This window comes from Leptodactylus fuscus, chromosome 4, assembly GCF_031893055.1.
Source record: "Leptodactylus fuscus isolate aLepFus1 chromosome 4, aLepFus1.hap2, whole genome shotgun sequence".
Taxonomy (NCBI): Eukaryota; Metazoa; Chordata; class Amphibia; order Anura; family Leptodactylidae; genus Leptodactylus; species Leptodactylus fuscus.
In genome coordinates this window covers 175,625,901-175,649,319 of record NC_134268.1, presented here as the reverse complement: position 1 = coordinate 175,649,319, position 23,419 = coordinate 175,625,901, and the positions used below count along the sequence as shown (strand labels likewise).

Sequence of the window (23,419 nt, the reverse complement as noted above, 5' to 3'; positions counted from 1 at the left end):
TCTCCGTATTGGCTGAGAAGGTGGGCGTGTTTATAGAGGGCGTACCTTACTGGTCAATAGTGTTAGTCAGCTGATCAGGCTGTGATCTGTGATTGGCTAAGAGCACTTCCAGGAAGCGACTGCTGGGTGGTGACAATGGGACAAGGGGATTGTTTGTGCTCTGCTGATGGAGACGTAGAGGGGCGGGCTGTGACGCCTGTACCGCGTAGTGTGCGCTGCAACTGGCGCTGCTTGTTGCTATTCACAACGGAAATGCGCTGAGCCGCCTGTCACTGTCTGCCCTATGACCAGCGCTGGAGTGGAGCCAAGTAGTGCTAGGAAGCTGGCACGTTACCTCAGGGGAGACATGCCGGAGTCCGGGCCATGTGAAGCGGATTTGTCCCCCAGCAACATGGAAGGGATCTTATACAAGTGGACGAATTACTTGAGCGGTAAGTGCCGGACAGGACAGGGCATGGAGGCTGCTGCTGTGTGCTGGACTACAGATGTGTCTGCCAGATCATAGTGACTGTTCTTCTATTCAACCCAAGCAATCAGGAATGTATTTCTGGGGCGGGGGGTCCTAAATCCTGGTGGGGCCCCTGGACCACATAACATGACACTGGTGCTATAGATGGCACACACTGTACTATCTGGGGAATCCTTATATCAGGGCCCATGAGCATGTAATAAGTTTGGACATCGCTCTAGTTTGCCTTAAATCTATTGTACCACTCAGTGTTACCACTGTACAGCCGACAGGCACAATACCGTCACCTGCCTGTGACATAAATATGTATAGATCAATATAAATATGGAACAATTCACATTGATGTTTGTAGGGAAGAGACTTCAAGAGTCATACATATCCAGCAGGTGTAATGGTACAACTAGGTGTGTCTTCTGTAAAAGTTCTGGAGCAAGTCATTGAAATTCTGGTTCTCCATCGTGGCTATCTGAAGTATACTACGTTGTAAAGGCTTGTGCACACATCACTGCTATCAGTAGGTATTTTGTGAGGCCATGCTTCTAGGGAAGAATAGCGCTATGACTCTGTGGCCCATATGACTAGTCACTAGCAGACAAGTACCCTGGCATTCAGCAACAATGTCACATCACTCTCCCTTGGCATAAGCCCTTAAGATGGCTCATTCTTATTTTAGAGACTCTTTATATCTTCCTTGCAAGTTTTCATGTGTTAAAGGGATTGTCCTTTTTTCTTTTTCTTTTTTTAGAAAAGAATGGGTTTGAAGAAAATAAAAAGCCATTCTTTCCTTACCGATTCCCACTACTGGCATTCTGACACTTTCCAGGACCCTTCCTGCTTGAGACTTTTGTGGGCCGTCTTGACACGCAGAATGTACCACTCATCCAAGCACTCGCATAAGTGTTACACTGCGGTGGCCATTTATTGGTTGATCAGTCATTCCCTGGGTCTCAAGACGGGCCAGGAAGTAGGTAGCAGTGTGGGATCGGGATCCATTGGGAAGGCAGTGTCAGGATCAGTATGAGTGCCAAAACAAAAAATCGTTCTATTTGTCCTGAATTCACAGTTTGAGACCAATGTGGCTGCACGGAAACCCCCGACCGTAAAGGAGTATGAAAATTGAAAAAATCCAAGAAAAAAATTCCAGCATGCCACCAATTAATATCCATCTTTATAATACATTGAAGTAAAAGTTATATTTTAGATAATTGGTGGCATGCTGGAATTTTTTTCTTGGATTTTTTCGATCAGTATGAGTACTGATTCTTGTATTTTTAAAATATTTTTATAAATTCAGTGACCTGTAGAAAGGGAATGTCCTACAATAATCATTCATTAATCAAAATCAAGGTAAAACATTCAATTAATCATAATATTAAGTTAGGTCATAATTGCTCAGGCTTAGAATTTAGGTAAGTAATATATAGGACACAAGGTATTGTGTATGCTGACGGAGTGCACTGGAGATTTGTATTGTCATTAGGTTTCAATAACAATGAAATATTATCTGTTACAAGTATTAGCGTTTCCAGCATAGTTGTTCCATGTTTTTGAATAACTTCTAATAACTTAGGTATATAACGCAGTGCAGCAGAAAAGTATAAGACGTGAAGTATAAAATTTTTCACGGTTGTTGCTTTTGACATGTGAATCGCCTTACTTGTTATAATAACCTGCCGACACTTTTGGCTGCTTGTTACCTCAATAACAGGTGGTGCTGCTGTCACTGGTGTCCCTGTTTCCATGACTTCTTTGTTTCTTCAGGTAATTATTACTAAGATCTTAAGGCAAGGCCTTTATTTCTCTTCTATTCTTTGACACAAACTCATGAGTCAGCTGTCAGCCAAGTGCTTCCAAGAATGTAGGAAAGATATCACTTTTCAGAGGAACGAGCCTACAGAAGTAATAATTGCTGAGAGATGCAGAAGGTTGTTGACCATAGTCCATCCTTTGGTAGTCAACTGTGCTAAAAGACAACTATTGAAGACGATGTTCCATACCATATAAGCTATGGCGGCATGTCCTTCATAAAACTGTACCATCATGTCTAGCAAACAATGACCTCAAGAAGGAAACTAACTAATGGCCTATAAGGATGTATGTATCTCCACTTGTATAATTCAAAGAAAATTCAGGCAGCATTCCCAAGTTTAGCAAAAAAAAAAATGCAAAAATAAGTCTCTTTAATTCATGAGCGATGTTTCGGTTCAATCAAGATCATTTCTCAAGCCTCTTGTATAGCTATGAGACCTTTCTATCATCTGGAAGGATCGCCACACTAATTTTGGCATAGACAACCAGTATTACAACCATAAATTAATTATTACGGTGCAGAGACCACTGAATCGGGATGACCAACTCTTCCCAGTAAAGTGCAATACTCTCAGCTGAGCCAAGGCCAACAAACATGCGATGACTAGAGGAATCCGCATCAAGAACACTGTCAAGACCTACCTTAAAAAAGACAAGGCCAGCATCACCAGCTGGGAATGGCTGCAAAAACCCATCCCATGACCCATCAGTGAGGCAGACGAAACATGAAAAGGGAGAGGACAATTGCAGAAAAAGCAACTCTTAAGAGAACCTACTGTCCCAAGATCTGTTTGACTCTTCAGCCTTCTCACAGTACAGACTACAGTAGATGGGCATCATTCTCATTTCAGGCGATTGTGGATGATACTGGTAATGTGTGCTGGTTTATCATTAGACTTTCTACCAGCCCATGGTAAATATGTTGTACTTGTGGGCAGTGGCGTAACTACCGTGGTAGCAGCTGCCACAGGGCCCGGGCCATTAGGGGGCCCGGTGACAGCCGCTACCGCTGCGGTTTTTTTTAAATAGGCAGTTACGGGCCCTATTCACTTGCCGATCCCGGCTGGGGTTAATACTGTGTGCAGGGGACACTATTGGGGTTAATACTGTGTGCAGGGGCCACTATTGGGGATAATACTGTGTGCAGGGGCCACTATTGGGGATAATACTGTGTGCAGGGGCCACTATTGGGGTTAATACTGTGTGCAGGGGACACTATTGGGGTTAATACTGTGTGCAGGGGACACTATTGGGGTTAATACTGTGTGCAGGGGACACTGTTGGGGTTAATACTGTGTGCAGGGGCCAGTAAGGGACATAATAGAGTGCGGAGGAGGGGGTCGGTCGAGGTCTTCGGCGTCAGTTGGGATGGGGGGGGGGGCCCATGTCAAAAGTTCGCCACGGGGCCCCGCCATTCCTAGTTACGCCACTGCTTGTGGGGGTATTTTCTGTTTTGCTGTAAAAAGATGGGTTAATAGTATGGTTATATGATTTGTTGTATTGGATACCTCACCTGCCTTTTGTTATTATATACAAATATTATCATTGCCAAGCGAGGTGGAAATAGTTGTGTCCCCGATCATTGCCAAATAATTGTGTCCCCCGATTCTATAACATCTAGAAAAGCACTTCTGGTGTCATTTGAATACTGAGAGTATATGTGGCATCTGAAATTCGCTTCCCGGCTGTGTTTATAACTATGATTTCTCGGTTTCTATTACAGCTAGAGCTGTAAGATTGGTAGCATATGAAAGCGGAGACTCTGAGCCGTCAGTCTTATCTGGATTATTGGTTTATGTGTTATTGATATAGTTTCACTGTGGTTTAGTATGTTCAGCTGCAGGCATCATATATAGATTTATCACATGTGACTGACTTGCTATGGATGGAATATAATATAAGGACAACATTCACGGCTGGTTATCTCACACTGGTAACATGTTTCTAAGATGAAGCCGTCCACATTTGGCTCCCTCTCTATTCAGCCCTGTAGTAATATTTATTTATGGTGGGTCTGTCATGTCCTACACCCTGGGCAGCCTTAGCAGTGTGATCATTGTGACGCTTGTACTTGACCGTTCCTTATGTTAAGCTGGATAACCTTGTGGTATTAAAGGGCAGTTATATGACTACAGCTTTATCATTGTATAATATAAGCATTCTGCAATTTTTTACTATACTTCAATTTTTAGTTTGTTTTTAATACCTCTGCTTGCTGCTAATGAATTTCTGACATTATATCCGTAGCTTCCAAACCAACACATACCCAAAACCTCTTTACTGTCCTAATAATTGACTGCAATGAATCAGCGTTGGTAAAATGTATTCTTCTTGAGTCCAAGTTAGACTGAATACAATTGTAGCAAACCTTCAGCAGTGTGAAAAGACTTTTTGTTAAAGGAGCTGTTCAGGATTTAATTTTTTTTGTAATGACCTTCCTTAGGAGAGGCCATAATATCTGCTTGGTGGGAGCTTTCAGGCAGCCACTGCACAGATAAGCTGTACATACCAGCTGCCATATCACCCCCAGATCAGCTTACACTTCCAAAGACAATACTATGCACTGCCTGGAGCCAGCAACAGTCTATACTGTAAATCGACTTCCATTGAAGTCTTGCTGTGTATAGTATGGGCGTTGGAAGCGACGCCATAGAGCTGATCCAGCACAGCTGTGTGGGGCGTGGGGGGAGTTCATCTGAATGCTGTCAAAACATGTATGAACTGAATCTTTAAGTGTAGCAGAATTATTGCAGAAATTCTGACGTGTCCTACAGTGACGTGCACTTTAGGTGAAGTGTCTTCTTATTATTAATTATAATAATAATAATAATAATAATAAGACACTTCACCTAAAGTCCACGTATATATTACTAATATCATTGTTATAATAATAATAATAATAATAATAATAATAATAATAATAATTAATAATAATAAATAGTAATAACAATGATATTAGTAATATATACGTGCACTTTAGGTGAAGTGTCTTATAATAATAATAATAACAATGATATTAGTAATATATATATATATATATATATATATATATATATATATATATATATATTCTTGTCCTCTGAGAAGTGGATCTCAATTGTGTGGGGGGCAGAGAATCTTTATGCAGGACCCAACAACTATAGATCTAGACAAATTTGGTATAGCGATAGGTATAGCCGAGCCTTGTTGCTCTTGGCAATAGCACTTCCTTGTGCAGAATAGCTTTAAGCAGGGTATTGTAATAGGAAGCTTGGGTTTAATTATTTTACCTTTTATGCAATTTATGATGGGTTGTTTTTTGTTTTGTTTTTCAAGTTTTTACAAAATACACTACAAATGTCATCTCTACATAGAGCAGTAGGGAAGGAGAGTATTGTACCCCTATATTTGGCCATTGCACTTACAGACTCCCCTTCTACTAAAATAATGTGCATTATCATGTAACAGTAATAGTTTGGTTAAAAAATTGTAATGCAATGTTTCTTATGATTTCCTCTAGGGTGGCAGCCAAGATGGTTTCTTCTTTGTGGAGGAATTCTCTCCTATTACGACTCGAGGGAAGATGCCTGGAAAGGTTGTAAGGGAAGCATCCAGATGGCTGTCTGTGAAATTCAAGGTATGTATCTGGAAATGAACAGTGCTGTAAAATTGCTGATCTTGCTAACTTGAAAATGTAGTATTATATGCCAACATGGAAATGAGTGGCCATCCATGTACCAAGAGTCCACCAGGGCAGGAACCACTGTTACAAAGCCGTTCTCATTGTGGTATATAAAGGGTGATTCTAAGCAGAGGACTCTCCTACCTACCCTAATAGAAAGTATATGCAGTTTTTGTCTACTGGATACAATTTTTGTCTTCATGAAGAAAACCCCTAAAAATCCAGTGTTAAGTATTGTGAATTCAGTCTTGTTGGATTTCCTCATAGTAGCGTTTTATGAGGACAACTTCTTTCCGTATGTCCTTTTAGGGTACACGGACATCTTGGAAAGGGGTCCTCCACTTGGGACCCCACTCTATGATCCAGAACAGAGAGCTGCTCTGTACATTCATCTGAATAGCCGCTATGTAATACAATGGCTGCTGCCCAAAAAATTCCTGGCTGGCTGCGGCTCACCTCTGCAAAAGCTGTTTGTAGATCAGCCGCTTTATTGCTGATGGATGATAACCATACGACTATTGCCATGACTTTCTTCTAGAGCTTTGAGCTTGAACTTGTTTTCATCCAAACATTTTTGTTAGATAAAAACATGTCTGTCTCTAGAGACCTGGTTTAATTGGAGTCTATGGCTAATGTTCCCCAGGAGCTGGTATAAGGATTTATTGTAACCGTTCAAAAACATAACATGAAGACAAGTGGGGTTTCACTTATTAGACAAGAATGAAGTCATTTCCTTTTATTTCATTTATCCATGAGGCTTCTTGTAATTTTGGTTTTCCTAATGCAAAGAGATAATGCACAATAAACCATGATGTTACAGTACAGGAATAATGCACACAGTGATAAGACAGTACAAAGTTAGCAAACAGTGATGTCACAGTACAGCGACAATGAACAGCATAATATCACAGTACAGGGAAACCAATATCAAGGTGCAAGAATAGTAAATGGTAATGTCACTGTAAAGTAACGATGGACACCGATGAAACATAGGAGGGATAATAAACACTGTGATGTCATAGTACATGGACATTAAACATGGAAATATAATGCACACATGATTTCAAAGAACAGGATAAATCAGTAATGTCACAGCGAAGGAATGATGCAAAAATTAATGCAACAAAGGACATTGCACACATCAGGGGTAGCTATGGGAGTCTATAGAAAAGTATATGGCCGAAAATGGCCCAGTTCAATCTTACATGCCTCTTTCCATTGTCCATAACCCTTACTAACTGCACCTTATGCTCAAGTGTAAAGAGGATCCTTAGAATCTACCAAGTCTGAAATTAATGTCATATAGCTAGGATATGTCTATTGGTGGAGGTCTGACATCTTGAGTCCCCTCTAATCCTGAGTATACAAGGGCCACAGCTATACAGCCACCTGCTGTGCAGCAAACAGCACCATGACCTCATTGAAACAAAGGGGATGCTATACCACCTGTTTGGCCCTTGCGGGGAAGGTGGATCGGTAGCAGCAATGGTGCAGACTCAACCAGTCAGAGACAAGGACACAAAATCTGGTGCAAACTGTTTTATTTAGTAAAAACAGCAAAATAAATAAACCTTCACATCAGGTACCAAAAATAAGCAAAATAAAATACAGCCTTAACTTAAGGCAAAACAAAACTCCTGCTTGTCCGAGCTCTAACTAATACAAAGTATTGCTAACACGATCAAACAAAGCACAAGTCCCAGTCTGGTCTCACAAAAACTCAGCTCTACAGGACAGATCCAGGCACTTCTTCTCACTCCCTGGATCTGCCCTGAAGTGCAGGCTCTGCAGCCTTTTATGGCCCTGTACCGAGCCTATGACCCACACCTAGAGCTGAGGCCTATTCCAGACCTGCACTGGACCACACATAGTCACAGAGAAATCTGGGCTGATATAGCGGGACTCCAGCACTTTGCCTTTCACCTTCTCACACCCTGTAAAATGTTACATGCAATATGTTTTTTGTATTTTTTGTCTTTGTTACATGTGCAAATGCACGCATTTTTCTTGTTCTAAATGTTCGGCGGTATGTTGTTTTGGTTTTCACGTTTAGGAGGATTTGGGAAAATAGATGGCGGTTTTCAGTAACATGATCTGAATTTAGTAAAGATGAGCACAATGCCCTTTACATTGTTTTAGTATGCAAGTATCATATATTTACTAATAATATTCATATATACATTTCTGCATTGACAGTACATGCCACCGATAACACTCGGATGGATTTAGCCATTCCAGGGGAGCAGTACTTCTACCTAAAGGCCAGGACAGCAGCAGAGCGCCAACAGTGGCTCGTGGCATTGGGCTCAGCAAAAGCCTGTATAACAGACATCAGAACAAAGAAAGAGAAAGGTAAGGCTTCCTGTAATATATTAAGGTAGTACTGAAAGTGTCTGAGACTACCAACACACAGGGGGTGGAATCTATTAAGACTGGCAATTCTTATGCCAGTTTTAATTGATTCCCCAACAGGCGCTCGACTTACCAGAATTACTAAGAGGATCTGGTGTATTAGTAATTCCTGGCCATATAGGTGCATCTGATCGCAGATCTATGACAGTCAGGAACTGTCGTAGATTTGTGATGTAACTCACATGAGGGCTGTGCAATTCAGGTTAAATAATAACTGAAACATCAGGACAGTGACCTTACTGACATTAGTTGTTTTACTTCCACGTCATCCTGTCTCACACTACCATTGGCTAAAGGACATGTCATTAACTGTACGCTATACCATGAGGATTGCTGATATGTGAATAACCAAAACGCAGTGGCATATAAATACAGGGCGTGGCACGTAGAAAGGAGCGTATCCTAAAATCATTAATCGTGATCAAGGTAAAATTTTGAATAATGGTGATTTTAATTTGGGTCATAATCGCCTAGCCCTATCTCACGCCAGTTTTCTAGGACGACCTGTAGTAAATCTGATGTACTCGGGAGCCCCTGCCCCGGGCCCACCTGGAGTCCTACCCTCTAGGATAGCAGGGGCTGATATGTACTAGAATTCACCAACAATGGGCTAAATTGAAGCACGTTTTTGGCCACTTTCCAGGTGCATTAGTCAAGGTGTAGTGAGTAGAAGGTGAATAGACTTTTATTGCTGCCTGGGTTTTTTTTTTTTTTTTTCTATCTAGTTATAAAATCTTTATTGTAATGTTACTGACAGAGGAATGGAGGTTATGTGACTGCCGTGTACATTTCCTTTGTCATCTTGAAAGCTCTTTTATGTAGAATAAGGGCTAGTTCACATGGGGACATGGAGGAGGATTTTGATAGCGGAATCCACATCATAATCCTCCTCCATACAATGTTAGTCTATGTAGACTGCTAGAAAAATCAGCGAGCATAGAAAAAGAAGCAGCATGACCTTTCTTCAGGCGTTTTCCGAAAGCAATAGAAGTGAATGGGAAGCGTTTTTTACCGCGCGTTTTTTTGCAAAAAACCATGTCGCTTTTTTTTTTTTTTTTTTACAAAAACACGTGATGCGTTTTTTGCGGCCCATTCTCTTAAAGGATGGGAAAACTGCCTGAAAGCACTTTTTACAAAAAAACGCTCCACAAAAAGCGTGCCAAGATCAAAAAAACGCTTCCTAAGTAAGAAGCATTTTTTTCCGGTGCCAAAATAAGCCACCCGTTATTTACGTGTGAACTAAGCCTAAGAGTCTTTGGTAAATACGTTTTAGATAGTGGATGACTAGGCGTTGGCAAGCACTACAGAAAATATTAATCTTGTATTACATAACTAGAGAGATCATTGTGTGTGTTTTGTTTTTTCTAACCAAACATGAAAGCGTCTTAGTAATCTGGCATTATCAAGTATTCAGCATCATTGGATATCACTCAGTGTATGACAACTAGTTCTGGGAAAGCTGACAATCTTTGCATGAGAACATTTTCTGAACGCCCAGCGTTAGCTTGAAGGGTCCAAATAAAATGCAGTCCAATCTATAGGCACCATGGTATAGAATAGAATAAGCCGAGCAGATTGATATCTAGGTGGGTTTTTTTTTTTGTCAAAACATTTGGTACAATCTCATTTATTCACTGAAATATCTGCTGTTTCTATGTTGAGTTGTCCAGGAGGCGGTAGCATCAGTGATTGACAGCCCTCTCTCTCTCTATATATCTATAGTTATGGAGGAGGGGTTGTCTATCACTGATAGGACCGCCTCCCGGACTAGAAAGATGAAAACATAGAGCACAGATGTCAATATATAACTGATAGGTTATATAAAACTAGCAGGAGGACTCGGCTTCGCACAGGTATATTTAATTTTTTGTTTGTATAGTGGCCCTATAAGAATTGCCCAGTTTTGCACTCGTTTATTTTGTATGTTGTTTGTGTGTGGGTCTCTGCCCGCGACTTTGTCTGGGTGTTGTTGGCATTGATGATCCGCCTATATTCAGCAAATTGCTGCCTTCGATGGTTTGCCTGCTCCGACGTTTCAGCGGTTCTTAAGCTGTCCTGCTGCTGAACTTGTCCCTCATGCCGTGCCTGTGATTGTTCCGGCATCTCAGTAGCTTGCTGGTACGCCATATAATGAGCGTATTGTTGGCGTGATGATCTGCCTGCTCTGGCGTTTTGGCAGCTCTTAAGCTGTCCTGCTGCTGAAATTGTTCCTCACGCCGTGCCTGTGATTATTCTGGAATCTCAGCAGCTCGCTGGGAAGCCATATAATGAGCGTGTTGTTGGCATTGATAATCCGCCTGCTTCGGCGTTTCGGCAGCTGTTAAGCTGGCCTGCCGCTGAACTTGTTCCTTGCGCTGTGCCGTGATTGTTCTGGCATCTCAGCAGCTCGCTGGGACACCATATAATGAGTGTGTTTTTGGTGCCGATGATCCCCGTCAGCTCTGCTTGAGGAGAACTCTGTGACTTTTGGCTACATTCATAGCTGTTGTTGTTTTAGAATTTTGCAACAAATTAGAGTTTCTTTTTCCAAGCATGTTTAAAAGTAGCAAACTACCAATTTGGATTAAAGGTGTTTTCCCAATCAGTGTGTCAGCACTGCCTGGAGCCGATCAGATAATATGCAAATGAATGTACAGAATCCACTGAGGGTTAGCGTGTGTTTACATAGCTTCTGATAAAACCAGGTCTGTTATCTCTCTGAGATAAGCTGCAGCCAAGAGCAGTGTAATATAGTATGTAAACATAAATTCATAACAGTCATGAAGCCATGTCATTTACCAGGATAAAAAGTAGCCTATGTTTTAATTGAGGTTACAATCTATCTATGCGCCAAATTTCATTCAAATCCATTAAGCCGTTTTTGTGTGATTGAGGAACGAACATCCAAACACACAAATACTCAAACTTTCACATTTATAATATTAGTAGGACCTTTGTGGCCAAATCTACCGTGTATATCAGTCCGCTCAGCTCCTTCTACTCTATACCCTGCTGACTACAGAGTGGACTACAATCTTCATGTGACAGGTTCCCTTTATAGAGGACCTGTAACTATTTCACAATGACCTATCTTAAAGGGGTATTCCCACGTCGCATACTCGCCAGTCTTCGTTGCTGTAAATTCTTCTTTCTTCCGGCTTTGTTGCGTCATTGGTGGGCGGGGTTACATATGCAAAGCCAGTGGCGAGATGCCGCTGGCCCTGTGTGCACGCTCATAGACCAGTCTAGCCTTCACAATGCGAATACAGACCCGGCATCCGCCTCTCTCTATTACAGCGGATGCCGGGTCTGTATTCGCATTGTGAAGGCTAGACTGGTCTATGAGCGTGCACGCAGGGCCAGCGGCATTTCGCCCCTTGGCTTTGCACATGTGAATACAGACCCGGCATCCGCTGTAATAGAGAGGCGGATGCCGGGGAGTGTAGACGCCGGCACAGATGCCGGCACAGATGCATAGATGCCTGCAACATCGCTTCATGCAGGGCAGGAGCATAGCGATGTTGCAGGCATCTGTGCTGGTGTCTAACCCTCCCCGGTATCCGCCTCTCTATTACAGCGGATGCCGGGTCTGTATTGGCGGCCCCTTCCCCCCAAAGGGTAAACGACCCCCCCCTCCGGGCTCGCTCCCGTGCACTTTGCCCCTCCTCCCTCCCCCCTCAGAGCAGCAGATACATCACTTGACTTATGACCAGATAAGTCAAGGGATGTGTAAAAAAATAAAAAAAAATAAAAAAATAAAGTAATATAGCGGGCAAACAAAGCAGTTTTGCTGAAGCAATGTATTTAGGAAAAGTCTTACATTCACATTAACAAGCAGTATAGATAGGATACTTGTGATGGGACAACCCCTTTAATGAATGGCACTGAGCCTCTAGTGCAGTGTCCAGCAGAAATCCCAGATGGAAAAATCCTACAAGACTGGCTTTAGTGTCTGGGGACCCTGTTCTAGGCAATAGGATCTCTTCAGGTCAGTTGCTGGCTATCATTTGATGGATGGTTTTTCCAGACCAAAAGAACAGAGATACCAACACAGGTGTGAACATGGCATAATAGATATTTATGAATAAAGCTAGGACTGCACAGGGGCTTTGGAAGAGCAAAATAAAATCTTTGACAAGTTGCACAACCTAAAATTTGTCCCGTATTATGACTGTTTTAGAGTTGCTTTTGTATATTTTCATGACTTCTATTTCACAAGTCACAGTTGCACATGATGGAAAAGTTGCATGCAACCTGTGACCTAAAATCCAAAAAGTTTGGATTTTGTGGGAATAGTCAGTCCGCTGTCACATTATCTAATTTATTTCCACTCAACCACAATTATTGAACCCAATGCTACACTGCAATGTTGTGATGTTCATGTCACAAGATCACAGTCGTCATATGGCCCTAGGCTAAGTCACACGGCGACTACATAATAAGGGGGATGGTTGTGCCATGGCACAGGTTTAGACTGTGTATGGACACCCCACGCTGGTAACACCCAGAAAACACAATGTAAAACTAATTCAGAAGTATGAGGATTACCAGTATATGGTAACACAGAAAACAAGACCATTTAAAAGGTTTTCCATCTCCTAAATAGGGTCTAACCATTGCAATACAAATAAAAATGAATTCTGTAACAATTGCAATGAGTAGGGTAATGAAGTAGCATCTATGTATCCTTTTGGTCCCAAATGTTGACCTTCCTCAGACACAGATTGCCATACTTGTCTCCTAATACGCTGCCATGGAAAGATGTCATTTTACAAAGATCTAGCACTTTCAACACAGCATATGTGACAAGTATAGCAATTTGTGTGTGAGGAAGGTCCACATTTGGGACCAAAACCATACTTGGCCTGCTTTATTGACACACAAATTTAATGATCTCCTTCTCTTAGTGACGTTGTCCTGCATTGTGTCTTCTGTATATCACAAAATACAAAGACGTGACAGCGATGGTGAACGTCAGAATGGATGGCGGACTCCACTGCTGGCACTGACTGGCTACTGTCCTACAATACGAACGTCATTGTGCCTCTTGACATTATGGGGGTGCCAGGACAGTGGTGGCACATGAATAAGAGTACATGTACGCTGAGGGTACTGTATGTTGAGTTTTACATGCTGGACCTGTTGGTGCCCTCCATGTAATATGCTGCTCGCAGATGCTGTGCTTGACATGAAGAAGGCTTTCCGAATTATAACTACTTGTCATTATCAGATAGGCCTTGTCATTTTTCAATTAACCCCTCCGTAGCACTTCAGCAAGTAGCGTACATATTGGGCATCTGTATTTTACTGTGAATGTTATAACATGCTCAGATACTTCCATAGAAGTGCATATGAAATCTTTGTTCTACCTGGCTGCTTCTTCACATCTGATATAAGTTCTCAGGAGTTTCATGTAGCATACTGGGTGTGTAAAACCAGTTTTGCCTTTAGCAAGGACTCAACCGAAGCAATAGATATCCCTTAATTGATAGAAAGCCGATGTGCACCTGCCAAGGTTTAGGCCTCATGCCATCTTTTGCACAGGTTGTTTGGCTTATGAACATAGCATAAAATAATAAAACCAATGGTGTCTGAATATTGCACATATAAATTCAGTTAATCGGTGACTAGTTAGGAGGCTTTTACTGTGCTGGTCCGGAAGTGGAGACTGGCAGGGAACTCCTATAACATTAAAATGGGAGTGCTGGCTGATCTGTGAAGTGAGTAGCACTTGCTTTATTATTTTACATTATTCTCTCTGACTGTTTTCAACAATTAAAATTGGCCAGATATCCCATTCAAAGGGGTTCTCCAGCCCCCAGGAGTCCCCCCTTTCTATATTGATAATCTACTCATTCTCAGTATACAGTAGGTCATCTGGAGGTCTGACACCCAGTGAGATGATCTGGCCCCTGCGGACAGGTCATCACCATTTAAAAAAAAAAATTAAAAAAAATGGAGACACATTGCGGTTTTTCTTGCATTGCTTTTCACAGTCTGCAGAGTTTTCCTTGGCAGGCTTTTTGCTTCAGTTATACCTATATGGAAACTGACGACACTTTGAAAACGCAGCATCACCGATGCAGGTATTTTTAAGCAATTTATGGATGGGATTTGCCGCACAGGGTCCCGGCGTAATAGGCAAGATTTTGTAGAAGTCAATAACATGGCAAAAAAAATGCAATTTTTCTTTTTTTTTTCACTTTCACAATGTTTTCAACTTGTGCAGTTTTCACATCTGAACTGCAACTTTTGCAGTATATGATGCTCTTTTGAGGCCATCACATTGATAGAATTTAAGGTGTTCTGACATGAATAGTATTTGTCCTCTAGTCATAGTAATTGATATTACTGATATATCATTAGCAGGGCCGTGGAGTCAGTAGGCCAAACCAGCAACTCTTATAGTATTTTTCCAGACCCCTACTCTGACTCCTTTGTGAATGGCTGACAGCCATGATCAGTTTGAGGCAGTAAAGATCCTAGAATTCATTAAAAATCTAGATTGAATTCCTATGAACTAAATATTAAACCTAATATAAACAAACAATGTATCTAATTAATCATGTAAATCCAATTATTGTAGAATATAATGAAAAACACAATTTATTATTTTGTAATGGCTAAATATAAAGGGTATTAGCGTTTACTTCTTCCCCTTGTTTTATATGCCAGTTTTAATCTATTCCCTGGTGGCAGCGCCTGACCAAAATGATTAAGAGGTGCACAGGTGGTTTGTGCACCAGAGGCTGAGGCCCCACGTTGTGGAAACGCAGCTTTTTTGTTGTTGTTGTTGCAGATTTTGTTGCCTTTTTTTGAGCCAAAGCCAGAAGTGGATTGAGCAGAAGGAAGAAGTAGAACACCTTCCTATGTCAGAAACAGGGCCATTTTGTGGTCCCCTGTTCAGCAGCTAACCTGTGAGTGACTATTGCTGGCCAAATTCAGAGACTAAGTGCTCTCAATGAAATCCCACACCACACAAGGAAAGTTGGTATAAGAATCTCTTTCTTAGTCTGACCAGTCTACAGAGAGAGAGAGCTTTATTATGCATCAAGGTTTTTATAGCCACATACAGGAAGTAAACAAACAGCAAGCTCTGATTGGTTGGTCGAGGTATCCGCCTCCTGTGACATCAGCTCCAGGGCACTACCTCCAGGAAGTGATGTAGCTCCTTGCCGTGTGGCTTATCCGATGTCATTTCCTGTGGGAGTGACTTCTTGTCATGTGATTCTGTGATGTAGTTCCTGTGGGTGTGCCAGGTCCTCCCATGCTCTCATGGGAAACCCTGTATAATCTCCTTGTGTCCACATGTTTAGGCCTACACCTGAACACAGTATAGAGGCCATCTTGTCATGATGTCTGGTACACTGTCAAAAGCCCATAACACACAGGAGTGTCTTTGCAGCCTCAATCTTCACAATCTCATGCTTTCATTACAGTATATACATATAGCCTAGTATACAGCTTTGATTTAGCTCCGACCTCCATCCACTCCTAGCCACTAGATGTGTGAGGGCTTTGGGTTAATTGAATGTTATCTGTTCATGCTCCACAACAGCCTAACTGGTTTTTCCACCTAGAGATGCCCATTGTCTCCAACCAAATGGAGATTGCTCAAGTCAGTTGGGGGAGGAATACTGCCTCCAAAGACCATAGATTACAAGATGCCAGGAGGGCACAAAAATGCATAATATAGCTATATCCAGATATTGCTGGCATCATCTTGTCACGTAATATATTCAGTTTGAAACATACATAGTTATACTGCATTTAGTTTTAAGGATAACAATGTTTTTGTGATTTATATATTTACAACCTTCATACCTATATATTTCCCGTTACTATTATAGCCATTTTTGGCTTTGGCTTTAAAATCTGCAACAAAAAAAACTGCATTTCCACAACATGAGGCCTCAGCCTAAAAGTTGGACGTTTTGGCACACAGCCATTGCTTGCACCAAAGTTGACAACTTTTATCATATACATACTGAAATCTAATCTAGCTACAAGCCTGGAGCCCTGATTTGTTAGACCAGATGGGACACTATTGCTGGTCAGTGTTCACACATTGACAGTCTTTCCATGTAGTTGGGCGCTGGTAGATTTTACCACTAGATTTCATTACCTATACAATAGTGACTATTGTGACATATACATTTGCTCTTGTGTTGGACACAACACTGGAGAGGCTTAGGATTCCTGCCTGGCTGACGCTTGTACACGTCTGATGTCACATCTGGTAAACTGCAGATTACACATTTTAATCAGAAGATTAAATCTCTAAATTGGTGACCTGCCACCTCCTCAGATCCCGAGATTCAGGCCGGATATTATTCTGCAGTAACTGAACGTCTACTAGGTTATGTTCTCTTGTGGTGTCTCTGGTTTTCTTGGAATAATCTGTTTTCACTACATTAGTTCAATGGTGAAAAAATTATCAAATAGATCTGAAATGTGGTGCGTGTGGTATATCCCAAACTTATTTCTTACGGCAGTGAAATGGTATATAAGTTCCCAAAAACCTCTTGCAACAGGGCTTGTCCATAAAAGAAGTATAATGTCCCACAAGACTTCCGCACATTGAGGGCAGATGTCTCTCAAGCCTGGCCGAAATGTGTTCCTTCTTATTTTTTAAGATACAATGAAACCTCTCCAAAATCCCTCTTTAAGAAGCTCATCCCTTTATCTTGACCAGATTTTCTGTGGCAGATTGTTTGTACTGTGTATACTTAACTTTAAGACCCATCTAGAAGATCAGTCTAATTTGGGTTCTCAGGTACCAAGACTATTAACTAGGGAACCATTAAAATGCAGAGTAATCTGCCAGCACCATGTTATAGAGCAGGCGGAGCAAAGCAGACTGATATGGTTTTAAGGGAAAAGATTTAGCAAAGCTGCACGCTTGGTCGAAGAGGATGGCTGTCCCCGGTAGATGAAGCACCGTTCTTCGGTCAAGGGTATACGAGTAGCTGCGCTCCCCTGCTAGAACCTCCAAACAAGCTCAAGGTCCCAAAAGAGGACCCCAATAACTTTGCGACTGCTTCTAAGCAAAGAAAGAGCAATAATATACAGTATAACATTTATATTGCACCTTTTCCTACAAAACTATATCAGTCTGCTCTATAATGTTCACACATGCGCTCTGGTTTTCATTCTTTGGGTCTGCTTGGGGACCTGAAAAATGGAAACCCAACCTGCTTAAAAAGTGGAAACCCACAAACCCCATAGACTATAAAGAGGTCTGCCGGGTTTCTGCCCAAAAAATGCAGATAGAGAAGTCCTGCTTGTGGGACTTTCCGCATTTTTCAAGCAGAATGAGGGGCAGAATCCCCGAACGGCATTAAATCCCCAACATACTGTATATATACATCTCTATTAGTATGTTGTGACCCATCTGCACACTAAAAAATTTTCTGGTCAGAGGGGGCAACACGGTGGCTCAGTGGTTAGCACTGCAGCCTTGCAGCGCTGGAGTCCTGGGTTCGAATCCTGCCAAGGACAACATCTGCAAGGGGTTTGTATGTTCTCCTTGTGTTTGTGTGGATTTCCTCCCATTCTACAAAGACATACTGATAGGAAAAAATGTACATTGTGGGCCTTATATGGGGGCTCACAATCTACATTAAAATAAAAAAATAATAATAATTGTCTGGTCAGTATTTTAAAGGGATAAAAATATATGGAAGTCCCTGCCATCTTATATTCCACAAAAGAAATCCAAGTTGGAGTTTGAAAAAAGTTTCCATCTCTGACTGTGGCTTCAAAATAAAATGACTATTCATTATATATTATATTACATTATATTATTTATTACACAGTTATTGATAATTTGAGGCATAGTCTGTTACACATTTGCTTTCATAGGAAGTCGGTCACTAGTTTTTTTCACGGCTTCTGCCTCATTATAGCTGCCAGCCATTTATAAAATAGTCTGAGTCAGATGGATATTTCAGGAACAATATACGGTACTACAAATCTATATTTAGATGCTTTATATGCTTACCGCCTCCGTCACTGTGTCATACGATAATTGTTTTACACTTAGAGTATTTTTATGAGGTATAAGGGCTTGTCCTGCGGTTAGATATTAATTTACTCTATAACTTTGCTGCCGATGTACTAGAGCAGGGGTGCCCAAAAAGTTGATCTAGATCAATATATTTTCAGCGTTCTGTTATGACGTTTTGTTTTATTAGTTGTATATTCAGAATATTGTTCTATTCCTTTATGTATTCATCAAGTTGTGTTCTCTTTGTTCTACAGAATTTAGTGACGGGACAGAAGCTCTTAAAACAAAGATGTCCGAATTAAGGCTGTATTGTGATATCTTGGTCCAGCAAGTGAATAAAACGAAAGACACCTCTATTATCGGTTCATCTGAATCTCCGGTATGGACAGCTCAACCAGACTTGTATTATTTGCCCAACCATGAGTAGTTGGAGTGGCGCTGCCTGTCCTTGTAGTTACATTCAGGAAATCTCAGTGGTGAATGTGCTGTTAATAAGTAACTGCAGCTATGAACAAAATCTCATAAACCTCATACTGTCAATAGAGTGTGCATAAAGAGATTACCTGGTTCCATTCTAGTATGTAACTAAGGGTGTGTTCACATTTTAGATTTTGATCAGGTTTTTTTTAGGTTTTAAAACCTAGAAGGGATTTAAAAAAGTAGTATTTGTCCTTTCTAAAATTTCACATCAGATTTCTGGCATCCAAATCTGCTTAAAAAATAACAAAAGCTGCTGAAGACCTGTATGTATGAAGATGATCTAACATTAAACCTTCCCTAATTTCTCCATTGGACTGTAAGGGAGCGTTCACACTACCGTCAGTGTCCGACAGGTAGTGTCCGCTCCTAGTGTCCGCTCAAAATCTCGCACGGACATTAGGAGCGGACACTAGCTGTGTCCGTGACACTTTTCATTCATTTAAATGGCGATCGGGTGCGTTCTTTTGCACTTCGTGCCTGTCCTTCACTGTCCGCATGTAAAGATGTCCGACTTTTCAAGCAGACAGAAAAAACCTACATGTCATTTAAATGAATGACAGCTAGTGTCCGCTCCTACTGTCCGTGCGAGATTTTGAACGGACACTACGAGCGGACACTACCTGTTGGACACTGACGGTAGTGTGAACGCCCCCTAAGCTGAACATTGTTGAAGAGGTTCTGCAGCAGCTTGAATGATATATCAATTATCAATGTCCCTGTGTCTTCTAACATGGTTATTGCTTACACTTAGTAGTTTATACGTTGCTTGAATCCCTGTTTTACATGATATATATATAGCCATGTTTTGCATGTTTTTTTTTCCTGTGGTAATAGGATGAACTTGATATGGGAGCTCTTCTTAAGTCGACTTGTAATACTTTCTTGAAAACCCTGGAAGAATGTATGCAGATTGCAAATAACACCTTCACATCTCGCCTCGTGTACGCCACCCCCCCAGGATCTCCGCATCTCCCTGCCCTTAGGACGAACAAGGTACTGGTAACACGCCTGCCTTAGTCATACCCTGTATAGATAACCTCGTATGAGTGTGTTCTAAAAAACTCCTGCACAGTCAAGGTCACAAACTTGGAATTGAGTACATTGCTATAGTTGGTCATTGTATGGCATGTCTCGGTACTTGATAAGGGACAAATGGAACAGAAATTAGAAACCCTTTCTTGTCACATCCCCAACAGAAAACCCTATAATCTCTAGAGTAGGGAAGCCTCTTACCAGGTGACATCCATAAGCCCTAATAAAGTCACCTAGTAGGAAGAACCTTTAATAGCTTAAAGGGGTTTTACTGGACTTTTTAATGTATCCTCAGCAATTATCAGTTGAAGATCCGTGGGTGTCTATCGCCCACAGTCCCCGTGGGTCAAATGGTTTAAGCTGCTTCTGCTTTTCAGGCCATGTGATGTCATGTTCATTAGTCACATGATCTGATCGCACCTCAGTCCCAAGTGAATGGGCTGAGCTGCAATACCAAGCACAGCCTCAGATGTGGAGATGGATGGCGCTGTGCTTGGTAAGTAATGAAGGGGCTACATTGCTCACTCATGCTCTGCAGACACTTCCAAAAGCTGGTCTGTGAGGGCCTCAGGAGTCAGCCGATCTTTAATTGGTGACCTATCCTAAAGAACATGGCCTAGAAAATCCCTTTAAGAAACCTGGAGTGGATACAGTTCTCTGATCAGGCGGATGAATGTTTTAAGGTTCATGTAAGTTAATGGAACCCTATTTGGTGCTCCTCCTGCCCTCTTCAATAGTTTTGGTTATCTAGTCACAAGATCAAGGGAGCGGAGGATATGTAGGCAGGAGCAGGCAGTGAATAGCAGCCCTTATCTGCTGACAAATATATATATAATATATATAAGCAGTGGGGTTTATGCCCACTAAAGTCACTGGACCGATAGCAGCCACTAAGGCTTCTATGGCGGTAATTCTGCCTTTGGTGTGGTCTCGGTCTAAAAAGTTGAGTAACTTAGTAAATATGTTCCTTTACTCCTCATGTACTGATTTGGAGCCTTTTGAAATTGTGTTCTCCATTTACACCCAGAGTCCCACTTTTGAATTTTTTTGTTTAGCTCTGTTTTTACGAAGCAAAAACATGGCAGGAATTTTTTCTCTGTGCGCCTTTTTCTGAGGTCTATTTCCTTGTGTTTAATTTCCTAAAAAAGGCTGCCCTTTCTTCAGGCGCATTCCACAACTAGGTGCGCCGCAGCGTCCGCCTGGCGGCTGCAACCTCTGGCGTCGGCCCATTCATTTGAGCCGACTTCGGGGGGGGGGGGCGAGCCACAATAGTCGTAGCAGGCGGGTTTTCACCCGAGAGTGCCAAAACCTGCTATACCGCCCCCCGTGTGAACCTGTCCTAATAAATCTTGACTTCAAGGAAATTGTGATTCTACTGGTGCCCAATATCTAAATTTTTGTTTTTATACTGCATATGTACTGTAGTGCAGTTGGCCCTTTTTTGTATGTAGTTTTTTTGGGGGGAGGGGTTAAAAAGAGGGACACGCACACATCATAATGCTTTGTAAAATATTACTATTAATAAACAATGCCCGCTTTCCCCAACAAAATAGTAAACTGATAATCCTTGTGTAAAAGCCTTCAATATAGGCGGAAACACTTGAAAAATATTGTACATACAGCATAAGTTTTATAAAAGGGGCAGAGTTGGAAGAAAATGGACACAAGAGGCTTGATAAGTGGACTCAAGTTTACTTAAAAATTTTGACAAATTAATTAGAATTATTTAGTTCTATTTTAATTTTTTTTTTTGTACATTTAACTCCCCTTTATAGTAAAAAAAAAAAATACAAAAAAACAAAAGAACCCAACCCCCCTCCTGACTATTGCCATGTAAATTGGATCTAGATAGTTCTACTGCTGACATATCAACCAGATGTGATTGTCCAGATATCAGTTCTCCTCTTATCTTTATTATATATGTTATTTTAGGGACGCCGATCTACCTTGTCCAGTCAGATAACCGCACAAAGGTAAGGATGTATAAAAAAAATTGATTTATTAGTTTGCATATTTTTGGCATTCTGTTTCTCACTATTTGGATTCATCAAATAATCTTGATGTGAGATGAAGTATAACTATTGATATTACTTTTGGATAGCTGTGGTTGTCTCTATGCCTTTCTCTCATTCATCCATTCACTGTCATATAGACCTTTAAGTGGAGGGGAAGGGTACGTGTGTGAACATGCTCCAATGATGCATAGATGGTTGCATAAGTAACACCTCCAGCAGTGAGGAGTTATAATTCCGGGACAACCCCTTTAGGAAATATTGCAGATTCTCACTAATTAAACTGATAACTTGGGTTATGAGATTAATGGCCATCAATATTAGATTACCAGTACGGAGGCATAGACCTCAATGAGGCAGCACTGTAGGAACTACACTCACCGCTACAGTTTGGATGGCTCTTCCACTGCCTCAGTACCGATGATCAGAGACTAATAAACTAGATTGGGACTAATAAAATGGTCCTGGTACTGGACACTAGTCACTACATCCCACATATAACCTTTCTTACTCCCCTGGTGAAGTGTACATTTTCTAGTCCAAGATAACCCCATCGTTTTTGGTTCTCAGAATGGCTTTCCTCTCATTCCTCGCTGCTAGCATGGCTTCCCCCATCATTACTGGTCCCCAGCACGGTGTCCCTTTTAAATAGTGGTTAGTATTATCATGGTTCTACTCTCAAGATATCTGTTTAAATATTGGTCTTCAGCGTGATTTCCCCACCTGGACCGCAGCATGGCTACCCCTCTCGTTCCTGGTTTCTAGCATGGCTCTCTTCTCTCATTCCTGTACCCCAACATGGGGGATGCAAATATGTTTATTTTTATTTATCTATTTTTGAGATCTAGGGAAATAGGGGTTATTTTGAAAAAAAAAAAAAATATATATATATATATATATATATATATATATATATATATATATATATATATATATAGGCACTCTTCAGCTCTCTCTATCTATATATATATATATATATATATATATATATATATATACTTCACAGGGGAGTAACTTGTCACAACGCCCCCTAACTGAGTGTGAATAATCTGTTTTAAGTAAAGGGCTGTCATTTGTGCCAACTAGCACATTCAAACATTTTGAGTGGGTCAAAGACCTCGCTCTTTTTACACGTAAATTGCACTGGTCTAAGTTCATGTCCACGGTAGAAAGTAGGAGAGCTCGTGAACTTGGAGTGGAGGTGGAAGATTTGGAGGGGATTAGGACATTAGAGAGTTTATATCTCGAAGGACAGGGGTATAATGAAACCCTACAGGTGACCAGTGTACGCCCCAAAAACCATAAGAATCCACCGCCGTGTGATTCTAAGTGTATTGACGTCTTCGAAAAGGTTGTCCTAGAGAGTCTATCTAAACTGGCCCTCAATGCGGTTCCTAAATGGAAAAATCTGATTAATAGCCAACGTGCCGCCCTTAAGTCGTTAGAGCCCGATGAATCCATCATAATTAAGGCAGCGGACAAGGGCGGCTATATTGTAATTATGGACCGCGATAGGTACAGACTAATGTGCGAAAAAATACTTGAGGATCGATCAA

The 23,419-nt window shown here is 41.3% G+C and overlaps 1 protein-coding gene across 1 annotated transcript in view; it reads left to right on the top strand.

Annotated features, from left to right (window-relative positions):
• Positions 1 to 141: 141 nt before the first annotated feature.
• Positions 142 to 23,419, top strand: part of PLEKHA8 (pleckstrin homology domain containing A8) — a 39,270-nt gene continuing 15,992 nt past the window's right edge. Inside the window, exons 1-6 of the mRNA XM_075271439.1 lie at positions 142 to 431; positions 5,778 to 5,894; positions 8,136 to 8,291; positions 18,594 to 18,718; positions 19,654 to 19,812; positions 21,784 to 21,824. Of these exons, the coding sequence (XP_075127540.1) occupies positions 284 to 431; positions 5,778 to 5,894; positions 8,136 to 8,291; positions 18,594 to 18,718; positions 19,654 to 19,812; positions 21,784 to 21,824 (746 nt within the window). The 5' untranslated portion in view covers positions 142 to 283. The remainder of the gene's footprint in view (positions 432 to 5,777; positions 5,895 to 8,135; positions 8,292 to 18,593; positions 18,719 to 19,653; positions 19,813 to 21,783; positions 21,825 to 23,419) is intronic.